This window comes from Neodiprion fabricii, chromosome 3 (genome assembly GCF_021155785.1).
Source record: "Neodiprion fabricii isolate iyNeoFabr1 chromosome 3, iyNeoFabr1.1, whole genome shotgun sequence".
Classification (NCBI taxonomy): Eukaryota; Metazoa; Arthropoda; class Insecta; order Hymenoptera; family Diprionidae; genus Neodiprion; species Neodiprion fabricii.
This window is the reverse complement of record NC_060241.1, coordinates 39,494,250-39,509,366: the sequence shown is the minus strand read 5'-3', so window position 1 is coordinate 39,509,366 and position 15,117 is coordinate 39,494,250. Positions and strand designations below refer to the sequence as shown.

The following is a 15,117-nucleotide window of genomic DNA, read 5'->3' as shown; positions in this document are numbered from 1 at the left end:
GATGATAATAATAACAATAATCGGTTACGTTGCCGGGATCTCGCAAGGATTTATAAGGGCAATATCGAGGGCGGATTAACGCGATCGAAGCCGGGTATGGGTATAAAAGGTAGGTACAAGAGTCCTCGAGGATAGCGTCGTCGCTCCGGGGGACGGGATCGCGGTACTCCTGCAGGGCCGTTAGCGTCAAAATAAAAATCTTACCACCTGATATACGGCGCGAATCCGCCTTAATTCCCCCCCCCCCCCCCCCCCCCCCCCCCCGACGTGTTATCGCGGTTAGTCACGTAATTGAACAACTGACGGCAATTGACGCGAGCCCCGGTCTTTAATACCTTTGGTTAATGTCCCGCAGTCTTTAGCTGCTCAGGGACTTTAAACGTGCCACAATCGGTGTAAACCGTGAAACGATTCGTCTCTTGCTTCGGGTTGCATGACAAATAGTTCTGAGGTTACTCCACAGTTGTTGGAAAGAAAGTTGCACGGATTCGGAAGATTCGAGTATCAAATTCAATCTTGGTACAACTTACGGTACCCTTTGCTATCCATTTTAGGGGTGGGGATCAAAACTTGGAAGGGTCAATAGTCGACATTTCGAATAGCCGAACTGATCAGAAAGACTATAGTAATCGTGCTGTGACACTTTGATTTATCTGAATTTCGAACAATTCATCGGTCTTTATTTTGTTTTCGCAATGTTCGAAATATGGACCCTTCCGAGTTTTGACCCTTGTCCCATTTCGGGGTGCACGAGGAGTTTTTTGACGAGAAGTGGCCGAAGACGCGAGAAGTATGGCGTAGGCCATAAACCACGCGGCACGGGGAAGGAAAGAAGTTATATAAGGTGCCCGTATAGCGCCGACACAATAGGAGTCGTTTTCCGCAAATCTGCCGGCGTGAGCAATAAATTATTTAGGACTAGCGGGAGGATATACGGCGACGGGACAGGAGGAGGAGATCCTAGGTGGTCGGCCGGTCTCCGGACGGAGGCTGGTCAAGCTCTTTGTCCAATCCCGAGAAAATTAAATATCAACAAAACAATAAAAGGCAATTGTTTCTAAGTTTTACGGCCTGGCTCGCGCCCCCCGAAGGCGGCCGAGGTTTATTGCCCGACACTGGCTCTCTTCCTCCCTTCGCCGCGGAAATAGCGGCCGGTCACTTTATTTAGGGGTGCGATTTCCCGACGCTTGTTCTTTCATTGTTTTACGGGCTTGTTGTTCCTTCATTAATTACGCCCATACCACGGCGCGTCGCTTTCTCTCTCTCCCCCCCTCTCGCTCTCTCTCTCTCGGATTTCACGCCTTCCTCAAACCTCGACACCGCACGTTTCGGTGTAGTGTTTGCCCAGGTCGGAAATTCACAGATCTTTCATTCCATTGTTTTCACATATCCATTCTCTCCTCTTCTCCGAAACGAAAAGAATCGCCGCATTTACACAGGCGAATATCATAATTGCCCGAAAGATCGGTGGCTAGAGACGCTGCGGTCGAGTTGCTCGTAGTCGTCGCTCAATCGCTCAATCCGCAGCTCTATTTTTATATCCGTTCGTATGCAGGAAGTTGACCGTGCAGTCCGTCAAAGTGGAAGGGCGAGAGGGGTAAACAGCGGAGACCCTCCGGGTACGCGATGTCCGATGCGGCGGACCCCAATGAAAATAATTATTAGCGCTAAGTGGCCGTCATTACCCGCTTGTGACAGACGGAGGTACATCAACGAGTAGTTACGTCAGATCAACTTGATACCTCGGTGAATCGACAAGCATCAGAGGATGCAGACTCGTTGACCGAACAAACAGACTTCATTCCGCAATTGGATCACGTTGCGTGCAGGGTGCAATCCCGAATTGCGGGAGTTGCGTCCGAGCCTCGCGGGTTATCATAAGGTCACGGGGAATGTCTCCCTGAGCCTACGGGCCAAATCGTCCCATGGCGGAGCCCAACGCTGGGCAGGGAGGTATAAATAAACGTTTTATACCAGGGATCTCGGCGCCGACCCTCTTTGAGTTATGAATCGTAAAGCCTAGATCATCAGCCGCGCATGTAGGCCGAGGAGAAGTCGTCGAACGTACGAATCGCGATGCAGTGTCTCACGATCTCCTGCTCGCCTAACGGTGCTAACAGTTATTGACACTTGGTTATTACTACTGTTATGGTAGTCGATAAATTTCTACCGCCTATCCCGATACACAGGGATGAAAACGTGCCGCGTGATTTGGAAAAGAGCGCGATTGCCTTACCGGCGCGAGGAACAATGGAGCCAGAGCGACGAACACGAGTGACGGAACAAAAATCCCACGTATGCGGAAGCAGAACGGGGAACGCGAGTTGACACCTGCTGTTGTACCTTGATATTACACGAGGACTCGGCGTCGCGGTATTTGAACGGAAATGAGCGAGATATCAGAATCCCGTCTCTCCCAGCATTGTGAGGTGGGCTTTGTAGTCTACGGTGAGGTTTCACGGGGCAGCGACACGTTTTGCCCTCTTCCGCGAGAAGCCGAGAGGTGGGGAAAAATTGGAGACAGATCTAGGGAGACCGCATCTGTCTTTCGGGGGAAATTTAAAATCCAATATGGTGGTCGTGGAGGCCCGATAGCGACGAGGGTCTGTTTCTGTTCAGTCTGTTTCTTCGAGTAGCTTCTCCTGGTCTCCCTCCTCATCGCAAGAACGTCTCGGTTCTCTATCTCGAGGGCGAAATGAAAACCGAGCCACGCCACTCGAGACAACAAAACTTTTACTGTCACATTTCGAAAGGAAAACAGACTCGCGCAGACCGATAGACGATAACGAACGTGGTCTAGACTCGGCACTGCCATGCAGCCTGCCTGTGAATCATTTCCGGCAAACTAGAAGCTCCGCGTGTATTGAGTCTTCCACCTTGACCTCTGGATCAGCTTTCTTCGGGTACTAGGAGGTGAAACTCTTTCCCGTCTTTATTCTTCTTCTTCTTCTTCTTCTTCTTCTTAACGTCGTGCGGGTCATGGACCACTGGATCCAATCGGAAAGCGAGGCTTTCGAGTGGCCTACACTACACGGTCAACCGGCTCCAAGAAGCGCTTGGTAGTCAGTCGCGTGTGGCAAACAGCTTCAAGTATGTTTGACAACTTCGACTGGAGCTGCGCAGCGTGTGCAAAGTGGGATAGAGTCGGGAAACATGATAATTGGAGGTAATGCATCTCGGTGTGTGAAATCGTTAACGTACCTAACGACGCGCGGAAGCAGAGAAATGGACGTCGATTCTTTGTTGAGTAGAAGCTTGAAAACCCGAAGAGAATTATAACGCGACGCGAGGTCGGTACTGCTCCGGGTATTAGTTGTAAAAAAGTACTGCTGAAGTTACGGATTACTCGGCAGTTTGCGAAGACGCTAATCTCTTATAAGTCGACGGCATTCGAGGCCGGAGACGAAGCGGCTCTCTAATATTTTTCCCCCGGGAGAGTAGCTGGTATTACTGCTCGAGGTCGTCGCAGTGCGATACGCCCGGATGGCCGTTTCCTCGTGCCGGGGATGGAGCCCTGCGAGGATCAGAAGACTTAATCAACGGTCCGAGTGTTTATGATTTTTGTTATTGGTGTGATATCGCCTTCTTCCCCCGGTCGGAGCCGCGATCGCAGGACCTTAACTCGCGCCGTCAACCATCACGGACTTATTTGATGTTTCATCCTGTAAGTACCCACTCGTCGCCCCTCCCTGGAGTATCAGCAATTGGATTCGGGGATGGAACGAAAGGGGGTGAGAGGAGGATGAGGAGGATGAGGATGATGAAAAGTCGGAAGACGAGCCCTGGGAGGGAAAATTCCTCATCCATGATTTCTGCAAATGCAGCTCTCGGTGTCAGAGGACGCCAGAGAGCTTGCGACATGATTGAGTCGTGTCGACGCGCAATCGTCTGAATTGCTCGGCAAATATCTTTCATCCAGTGTCCCGATCGGTCAGGCCCGCGGACAGGCCATTACATATGTTGTCCACATTTCGCGTTCAAACACAGGACTGTGTGTCTTCCTAGGAATTCACGGCATTCGCTCCGGTAAGAGCGTTTCCTCACGGACAAAAATTCCACTCCCCTAGGACAAATATCGCCGTCCCCGATATTGAGCGATTTCTGTTCCCTGTTTCTTTTTGTTTTTTGTTTTCTTGTTGTTTTTATCATACCTACAGGTAAGTATTCTTCCGCTCGAATCGGGACGCGGCTGTTACTCTGTGCCCCGGATCAATCAAGTCCAACTCTTAGCGGAATTAGATATACCCTCCAAGTCCCGCGGCAACCTTAAAAGAAATAACGCTCCTGCAATCGCTTCGGCGAACGACTCACGCAAAGCCAATTACGGGACACGTGAATTACATAAGAAACGGTCCGAAGATATAAACCGCCCTTTTGATTGGAGTGCTCTGTCATCCGTGCCGCCCGTTCCAGAGGGATCAACGCTCTTATATGGACACCGATATTACCAACTATACCAAGAGTTATGCCCTGGATAAACTGGATCCGAACCGTTAGAAAAAGGGCAAAGAATCATGTACGTAACGCACAGATCAGAACGACGTTCAAACACAATTATTTTCCGATCGTCGAATGATTAATCGATAAGTGAATTACAAAACAAAAAAAAAATGTTTCCGTGAGGCAGGAAGGATTAATTTTTATTGAAACGATGCCTTTTGCGTATCTCAAATTTTGGCTGAGCAAGGCTACGAGAATCTTTGCCTGCACGGTGAGAAAATCGTGGGGCGGTGATGAAAAACAGCGGGTACGTGTGAAACTGACCCAGTAATGTAGTCTCGCGGTGTAACGTGGACGGAACGATACTCGTGGCGACGGAAATAATACCCCGTAAGGGATAACAAGAAGGGGAGGGTTGACATTTTTCACGCAATGGTAAACGAACCCTTAATTATCGCGGAGGCAACGTCAAGGGTGGACAGTGGCTACCTGAGAGCTTTAATTACTGCACTTAAGCAAAGTAATTACAATCAGACACCCTTGTAGAGGACGCCGCGAGTCGGGCGCCAAGAGGGGAGAAACACGGTGGACAGACAAATGTGTCGAGAGTCTATGATTAGCTAGAGGTGGCCGATGGCCGATGGCCAATGGCAAACCCTGCCAAGTGGACGGCGACCCTTTCATTTAAACTCGAACGCACGCACCCAGTTAACTTGAGATTCACACGGTCGTCTGCAGCGACGGCGAAGAGAGTCGCACACATGCAGCACGCGCCAATAGTCCTCGGATAGCGACTCGCGTTGGTGGCCTGTAATTAAAATCGAAACCCCGGGAATAACGCAACGCGGAATTTCGTTGCGGTTCGTTCTGCACGGTGAGCAGCGTGACGCGAAAATTACGCCTTTGCCCGGTTGACAAACTTCGGATACCAAAAATCATCGTTATTTCCTCGTTCCACGCGCGATTCAACCAACCGATTACTTTCGACCGTTCGCTTACAGTGGCATGCCTTGGAACCCGGTACGATCCTGACTATTATATAAGTATAAAGGTATATTTGGTATTGCTTGCCTTCGTCTATAAACTTCTGGAAAGATGCTGTACCCCAATTGATAGCTGTTCCTTTAAACAGAAAACCATTTCACAATTTTATTATCATTGCGATAGGGTGCGATTGCATGATTCTTATATGAGTTCGACTACACATGCCCGCATTACCTGCTCGAGGAAAGCTCACCGAGATCAATAACTAGCTACCAAGAGTTTCTACGAGGTACGCGAGGCACGGAGCAAAGTTCCAAGTCCGCGTTGTTGCGGATTCGTTCCATCCGAGCATAAAGGAGACTAGTCGCGGTTTTCTCTAGCAGTTTCCTATCTATCGGATCTTCTTCGCGGAAAAGGGTTTGTTTGTCTCCTTTCCATGCGCGGGGGAGTGCCGGGCGATAAACTGCACATGCGATCGAACGACTCCATTAGCTCGGTTTTACGACACGACTGCATTCTGCATGTGCGACTATACGGTGAGTGGACGGTGCCAGGGAATGGCGAAAGTGTCCGCTAGGGGGACAATAAAATTGGTAATTAAAAGGCGGTAAAAATTTTTTATATATTGTTTCAGGTCGCAATTAGCAGCGCGTTGCGAGGTAACTTCTAGCGTTGGTCTGTCCGTCCACGTCGCACGGGGACATTTAGCCGTAGAACCGACCCGAGGCTTCCATCGCAACCGGTCATCTTTTTCCTCCTCGACGTTTTACGAGCTTTTAATTCTCCGAACCGCGAACCTGGCCGCGGGTTAAAGACACACCTGCGCAACTTTTACCACGCAGTGTCAATAATTCCGAAGTGTAAGGTGTGGACGGAACGATATCTCCGTTCCTGCTCAAGTGTCAGATCAATCCAGCGCCGAGGACGCACTGCACGTATGTTCGATCGGGTGGTTACAAAGAGGCCGAGCGTGTTTACACCGTCCAGTAAACAGGAACGTCGAGGAGAAGACAACGACACAACTATAAATAATTCCTCCTACGGTGCCCCCAAGCAGCGTTAAAGGTCGCTCAAGCGTGCGAGTCGAGAGAGCGTAGGATACGGTCAAGAGCTTTTCAAAATTACTCGAACCAATGAACTCGGTTCTAATATAATTTAACAAACGACAGTTGAACGAGGAGCTGGGCGAACGCCGCGCCGCGGCGAAGGCGGCAGCCAGCGGCAGTCTGCGGCCTCTCGAGCCGCGGCGTAAAACCGACGACTCAAGTTTTTGTCAATTGACCGTCGATTCCGAGCGGAATTTAGCGGCTAGCGGCGAACGGGGAAGGGGGCGTCATGTCAATTACCAAACGGGCTGCACACGCGTAGGAAACAATGCCAGAAGCCTGGAAATGAAAACACAGCCACACGCGGATTCCACACGATTCGGCGTAATAACCGAGCTGATTGACGGCTGCAGGTACTAGGCGGGGTCAGTTGGAAGTATTGACGACTCGGGAGGGCGCATTGTTTGAAGAAGACACTGCCCGCAATTATCAGCCCGCGCCCACCCGGCCCGGGGGTGAAAAACGGAAAGACGTGTGCCGGTGTCGAGGCTCGTTCTTTCTCTGTTTCTCTTTTCTTTTACGACGCCGGTACGCCACCACGGTGAGAGAGGGAACGGTATTAAAGGGAATTTTGAAAAGAGGACAAAATTTATCCGCCGGTTTTGACAGCTTATTTTGCACCCCCTTTGCTAAATGCCACAGTGTATTCAATCCAAACAAACCCATTCAATGAAAATGTTCATTTACACGTCAATCCCCCCCCCCCCCCCCCTCCTCCCTCTCACCACGTCACGAATTCCATACAATTCCGTCCAGTACGGCTATGTGAGATTATTATTTAACGGTGTCGTTCTTCTCTTTCACACCGTTCGATCAATCGGAAAAACCCGAAAACACCTCACCGAAATGTTGCTCTCGCGTTATTTTCCTCCCGATGATTTTTTTCACTCTGTCAATTTATTGCTTGTTTCTGCTCACTGGCTGCAGCGCAATTCACCCGTGCTTTAAGGGTGGTTCTGCTGTACAGTCTAGACAAAAACGGTGTCGAAACGGAAAATACATATAAGGAACAAGGTCTTTAATTTAAATCATCGACTGATCTGAGATCTGACAAGTTTCATCGGGACACTGACAGTGGATTTAGATCGAATAGTTCGGTGATTGATAACCTTAAACGGGTTACGTTATCGTGCATCTTTTTCAATGAAAGTCAGCCCGTTTCTTTCGTCAATAAATTCTTTAGGAATGGACTGACGCGGATTTTTGATGAGGTGAATACACGTATTTTAAAATGAAGGATTAGTTATTTCACATAACTTGTTTTTTCGGTCAATGTAAGAGCTAAATAAGAATTCAATTACAACAAAAAAAAAGAAACGAGCTATGATATATTGAAATTTAATGAACGGTGTGGTTTCTTTCATTATAAAAAAAAGGCACGAGCATTATAATGTCTAAAAAAAAAAGTCATTAACTGAGCTTTTTCTGCCGTGCAAGCCGGACGGTTTTTTATGTTCCTCTATACGAAGGGGACATTATTTAGACCTAATTCAAGTCAATTGCCCTGATTCACTTGTTTTGATTTCGACATTGTTACAAATGGATTGCACGCGTGACACCAGGACCTTAACCACGATCCAAAAGCGTCAAATTCCAGGCATTATCCGATCAAATGAAAGGGTTGAGGCGGCGTTATCAAAATCTGGACAAACCCGAAATCGGAGAGCGAGAAACGGGCAGTCGGTAAAAGCACAGGAGTCAGCTCCTGGCATTGCGATAGGCGGTCTCTACCCATTGGGAGCCGGTGCCACGGAAGTGACGGGGACCCCGTAAGATAAGAGAGGAGAACAGGCGAGCAGAGCCGTTGCTCTCTTAATTGCCGGGAGTCTTGTAAAGCCATAATTTTTATCAGCGTTTGCTTTCGGTCCCAGATGGCGCGCGCGCAAGCTACAAATGGAACTCGGCAATTGACACGTGCGCCAGACCAACGAGAAGCGCACGCACACAGGCACACCTCGGTGGGCTTACGCATCAGCTTACGATGTACACTTAGCTCTGCTGCAGGCATCGCGGAGACTTCTGACCGCCTAAATAATGCACGAGCCACTCAGCGGTGCGATTGTTACGCCTTGTGCTGCGCGCATCTATCCACAGTGTCTATCCGCATCCTGAACCTACTCGTAGAGATTGCGTCAGTTTCAGTCGTCAAGGAGCGTTGGCCACAAGGCGACGCCGCCGTTTGTTCCACCGACTTTTAAAGTCCCCCGGCCTTTTTTTCTTCCATCCCTTTTCCGTAGCCACTCGCATTCGCTTCAGAGCGTCAGGGAAAACCCAATTTTAATCCCTCTCCGTAGCGCGATGAATGCGCTCATGTAGGATGATGGACCGAGAGAGGGTCGAGGGAAATGGCAAATGACCGCGTACATCGGATTTCATTTACTGCAGACAAAGTTTTATTGTCTGTAGAGCAGAATTAATGTACCTACTCGAACTAATTTTTGCGGTCTCGACGGCTGAAAGCAGACTTGTCGTTGTAGTTTTTACGGAACGTTGCCTTGTTGGGGAAAAAAAATTGGACGTAAAAAAATTCCGGCGAACATTTCTACGCGAACGTGACGTGGATTCACGCGTGTTTGTCACCTGCAGGAGGGACGGCTGATTGTGTGCTGATTGCGAGCCCGTCCTACAGGGATCAGAGCCAAATTACACCGAATCGAGCAGAAGCTAATATCCGTCAGAGACGAGGTATCGGCAAACATAATATAGCCGAGGGGGGGTAAAAAAGAACGGGCCAATTACAGACGGAAGAGATCGAAGCCAATGAGAACTGTGCAGGTGTGAAACGACCGAATGTCCGACCGATCGTCGCGCTGATCGCCTCGCATGGGATATGGCGTATCAATCAACGCCTGGCTCTCTTATCAATCGTTATTATTCTCGGCTGCACGTCGATGTCCGACACACACTCGGGACGGGAGCTTAGAGGAACCCGATAGGCCGACACACGCTCGCTTATAAATTGCTGAAAATCGAATTGCGCGTAGGTTTGACGGGTACCTGAAACTCTGGGCTGCGGTCAGCGCTGCCAACCCTGAAGAAATTGGAATCCAGTCGACGGAGAGAAGAAAGATGTTTTCTTATTGAGAAATATGTCGTCGTCTAGGACGGTATCTCTGACGAGATCTTTAAATATATGGTCTGTGAAATCGAAACAACGGACTAAAAATCGACCAATTGTGAGGTTACTGAGAAATTATGCAACAGTTAGACAGCCTGTTCAATTTTTAAACGCACCTATTTGACGATTTGGTGGTCCTAGATATTAAAAATAAAAACATGTTACATAAGTAAAAGTTTCTAACATCTTAATACTTACAATTCAGGTTGTAGGATATTAATCTGTCTGTGTTGTCTCGTTCGGTAATAATCATTATATATTTTTAGGAAAATTGTCCATGTTACGAAGCAAAAAAATGAAACATGTCCCATATTCCTGTATTAATCGAGTTTCAACGGCGTCAATCGCCACTCTTGAATATGCTATATATGAAGAATGATCGTCGTGCCATTTAAATAAAAAGTCTAAAGAATTGTTTCGACGCCGTTTAAAGAAATATTCGTCCGATAGGTTGGCAATGCTGCTGCTGCTGCTGCTGTCCGATTTCTTCTAATATCGAGCGTCCCGTCGCCGACGAGGCGTATCTGATAGCTCGACAATGTGGGTATACAGAAAGGGTGGCGAACGAGGATCGGGGCAAACACTTGAAAAAGTTCGTTATTAAACGATATCTATGGTACTGCAATTAGATGTGATGTTATTACTTCTACACCGAGTCGTACAGTTTGCCTATCACTATCGGTTGGCTTACCTACTCGATTTAACCCGATGCAGGACACGATTCTCCGCCTCTCCAACCATGTAAATACACACTGTTATAGGTGTGGCCTGTAACACTGTGCTCAAGGATAGATGCGTGCGACGTACAGTCGGATCGAAAATCTCCCTGCGATTCGAAAAAAATGTTAAAAGACACTGCGTTTCAATTTTACAAACCTAATCGTCAACACGCGCAGTTAGAAAAATTACACATTACTCTGCTATTTTTCTACCAGAAAAATTTGAATGGTTTGTCCAACTCTACTCAATAACAGTTCATTTTATTTATAAGCTATGAATTTTTTTGTGAATGAGATGCGATAATTCCAACCATCGTCATAATTAATTTACAGCCGACAAACTTATGAATCGAGAACAAAAATACATTATTGAAATCTAACTCCGACTATTTATGGACAATTTATTTATAAATAAAACGAGCATTAAAATTGGACACGTGGTTCGGATTTTTCGTTAGACGAGTTTTCTGATATTTTCATAACGTAAAGAATTTGGAGTTGAAATTCAGCGTCCTTAAATTTTTCCCTCTATCACAGGGATTTTTTACGCTACTCAACAAGTTCTTCGGCGTGTCTTTCCAAACTTTAGTTTCATCCCATTATCATCCCAGCACTTTTTAACCCGACTGTACGTCCTATAAACCTGTCTATAAATTTAACTGCCGCGTATTTCAGGGATACGTGAGCAGTGTTGAACTGGCAATTTAGTAATATTTCGATTATTCGAAAAGCGTTGATAACATATTTCGGGAGCTCTTTCAGTCGCTAATTATAATCGAGGTAAAAACACTAGGCGATTTAATCGCAGGGCCATTTCTACAGACTTGTAATTTCCCTTGTATACCCGGCGTGTTCAGTGATCAATGAGTCGGCCAAAAACCGCTTTGAAGTGCACGGAATTAAGTTACAAGAGTCGCGTGCGCCGGGGGACGACGTCTGCACTCGACGACGAGACGAGGAGAAGAAACGCGGAGAGCATTTCTGTGCGGATAAGGTTTTGGCGTTTGGGAGAAGGGAAGGAGAGCCGGTAGCGAATGGTTTCGATGAAAATGAAGATGTATTTTCTACTCGGTTAATTCGCTCCGGGCTGCCGAGAGTCTCTCGTTCCTTCATCCTGCACGGCCGTCCCCCCCTTTCCTTATCATCACCCGCTAACTTTTTATTCCACCCTCATTCACCCTGCTCGCTGCAAACAGCCATCGCGGAATGTCTAGAGTTAATTTTTTTCCAAGAGCTTTTTCTCTTATTTTTCCTGCCCTGCGACTTAATTAATCGCATAACACGGGGCCTAATGAAATCAGAACTTCCCGCTTCGCTCCCGCTCTTCCCGCGTCCGGCACCTCGTCGTAAAAACGGAAATATCTGCAAGAAATACTTTGCCAAGAGGGGGCGAAAATCACCCTCGAATCGATGTATTTTTTTTTTTTTTTTTCTTTTTTCGGTGAAAATACCGACGCTCAATTCCGTCAAGCTCGTATATTCGGCTGCTGCGGACGAGATTTCGGAAGCCGGTGTCCGTTTCGATTCGACGATGTTAAATTTGCTCGCGAATATCTTTCCGTCAATCGCAGAAAACGGCAGAGGCAGGAAAAAAGGAATGTACAAGTAAATTATTCATCGCCGTTCGCCCTCGCTTCTCCTCTCCTCCAATTTCATCTCATCTCGTCTCGTCTCGTCACGCGGGGTAAGGAATTTTAATGGAGTCCGTCAAAGCGTGTAAAATAAAGCCGGTTCGTTCGCGGGTTGCACTCTTCGATTCTCCTCCGTTATTAATTGCAGTTTAAAACATTGAAAGTCTTACTTGATTAATTAGCATCGGGGGTTTTATAATTAAATACGGAAATTGGCCGAGAGCCGATCCACCGCTTCAAAGTATCCGTGTACAGGTATTTCTTTCTTTCGTTCCTAAATTTTTTATTTCTCTTTCTTTTTTTTTTTGCCTCCGCGATGCGCGGCCATGCGTCTCAGGTTCGATTTCTTGCGTCGAGTCTCTCTCTGGGTACACTTGCCGAAAGAGAGGATAGCGAGGAAAAAATGAGGATAAAGAAACGGCACCGATCGCTGATCGAGGCTATGCGTTAAAAGCCCAATATTTGTGGACGGTTGTAAATCCGTTTATAATTCTCTCCCGTCGAGCCCCGGTCAATTTGTCCCCCACTCTTCCAGCGACAAACCGTCGATCATTCGCTCCGGGATAAAATCATTAATTTGCAAAACGTCGCAATGCCGTCCGAACAGCGAAACGGAGCCGGGTCCAATCCTGATCGTGCCCGCGACGTGAAAACATATTTCGAATAAGCATCGCTCTGCCGTTAATATTTCGGGTTAACGATCGTTTGGAGCAAGTGAAAAGAAAAACGAACGTGCAACATTGTTTGGGTAAATAAAATGAGTGAGAAAAGCATGATTGGTTCTCTTCAATGGCTGAACGAAGTAACCAAACCGTCGCTATAAGACAAGGTATACAGGCTGAAAATAATCGACATGACGATAAAGCCGTAAACTTGGAGGCGAGCGAGGTTGAAAACGCTGGAGGAACTTCATTTGAGCTTACGCGATAGACTTTGTTTCGAAATGCGATTGTGTCGACAAATGACGGAATATTTACACGCGTTCCTACAACCGAGGACAAAACTAGTTATCGAACGAATTCGCCGTGAGGATGTATAATAATTATGTGGGGAGAAAAAGGGGTAAAGAAGAATAAGGAGACGGAGACGGAACCGTCAAGGTGTTGGAAATGCTTAATCATGAAATTCATTAAAAGTAATGCGAGTTGAAATAATTCAAAGGGTTAACCGAGCCGCTCGCTCGGCCCAAGGGTGCAGGGCGACGACATGCTTCGACACCTGAACAATTCCCAGGCCGCGTTTGGGGCTTGTATTAATATGCCCCCCCCCCTCCCCCTCTACCCCGCAGGATCGGGGAAGGAGAAAACTCGAAGCACCGTGACGCGACGCCCCGATAAAAAATAAACCAACGGTCAGCGTCAAATTGGGTTAAATTGTTCCGAAATATGGGAAAGAAATTTTTATGCTGCGTATATATATATATATAGCGGACAGCGGAATATTCGACTAATCCTTCGATCAATTTTGTAACTTTTGGAAGAAACGCAGCGGTTTTATCAACATAGAGATTTATACGGTTGGATGAGTTTAGAATATATAAAATATCTGGTGCTAATGAATATTTGATTCGATCACTTGTTGGTACACTAAATTTGCTGATAGTTGCAACATTAACATAGTTTGCTAGGCGTATTGTTAGTAAAATATTTTATCAGTTAAATCAGGCCTTGACATCATTTATGATTCCTCGAGGCAACATCAAACTATTAAAACACTCAGGAGAATCATAGTGCGAGTGACTGTGTCGAAAAAAAAAACTGGGACAGTATTCCAAGTATCAAATTTTCACAACTAATTTTTTATCATTTTATGTCCGGATTCAACATATTTTTCGAGTACGCAGGTACGATAAAGAAAAACAACCGGACAATATATTTGTTTATTTTATTTTTTTTTCTTCATGTCATATAACAAATGAACTATTTTCATTTGAGGTAGCGAATTTATGCAGGCTGTATATGAAAGGGGCAGGAGAGGGGGCGTAAATTTCTCTTCGAAATTCGCCCCCCGTCAATAATTCTGACATTACACAGCGGGCTCGCCTTCCGCGCTTTGTAAAGCGAACTAGATGTAACTGAATTTCGCTACCATTTTATGCTGCGTCGGACTCTCGCCATGGCGGCACATATCGCCGACCTAACTAAATTCAATGCCTGATGCAATTATATATCTTTGCCATCGATATTGCCCCATTCCGGTCCGGCGGTCGCTTCGACACTCGCGAAACGCGCCCACGCACCGCTCTATCGACGTGACATCGCGTGTATGTAGGCATCGGACCAAACCGAATCTAGTATAATAGTCCAGCCCAGGGTGGAGGGATTTTTGGAAGGATTTTCGCCCCGAACACCGCGCGGTCACCGCGTCGACGCAGTATCCAGATACGCAGCCGGCGCCACTCAATCAGAAGTCATAATTCGTTTAACCGCAATCTAATGAAGTCCTGATGAAAGCTGCCTTCGTACTCGCGCAGCTCGCCGCTGGGACTCGCACCGAGAACGGCGAGTGCCCGCAGAGGTTGTCAGGCGGAATATCGCTTCATCTCGGAAACGAAGCTTTCGTTGTCGTGGAGCTGGTGGGCTCCCCTGGAACCAGGTTTCCTCGTTCACCTTCGTCGTTTCATCGACTCTGCCAGGGATACGCGCGTTTCTAATCGGAAAACAACGTGGAGAAGGAACACTTGGGTGTACCGAGACTTTCGTGGGGGAATTCCAGTACCAGCTTACCCAGGTTGAAAGCCTCTGCGCTCCGAGTGTTACAGTTACGGAGACAGCAATGAACCGCAACATCCAACGTTTCCGTTAAATGCTACGAAACTCACCCTCCGGCTGGCGGCGACCCTCGCCAGGACGTCTCTATCCCTTTGTTGCGTCGTAATTACGGGCAAGGTACAGGATCAGGTTATACCAGCCTTCAGCACCCTCGGCCTAAGTCTGACCACGTTTGCGTTTGCGACGCGAACGCGCAGGATGCGGCGCATTTTTTGCGGTGCGGAAGGCACGGAGTGGAGCGTGGATATCGCGGAGTGCGGGACACAAGGTGCTTAGTGGGTATAAATTGCAAATAAGTAGAACAAGGAACTCTACCCGGAGAGCAAATAGACGGGGTTTATAATCCGA

General features: G+C 47.3%; 1 protein-coding gene across 3 annotated transcripts in view; it reads right to left on the bottom strand.

Moving 5' to 3' along the window:
- The window catches only part of LOC124177872 (dachshund homolog 2), a 183,044-nt gene that overhangs the window by 122,526 nt on the left and 45,401 nt on the right, over positions 1-15,117 (bottom strand). The window contains exon 2 of one of the 3 annotated variants that reach the window (XM_046560766.1): positions 5,512-5,562. The exons of the other annotated variants lie outside the window; for them this stretch is intronic. Coding sequence (XP_046416722.1) covers positions 5,512-5,562 — 51 coding nt within the window. The remainder of the gene's footprint in view (positions 1-5,511; positions 5,563-15,117) is intronic. 3 annotated transcript variants of the gene reach the window in all.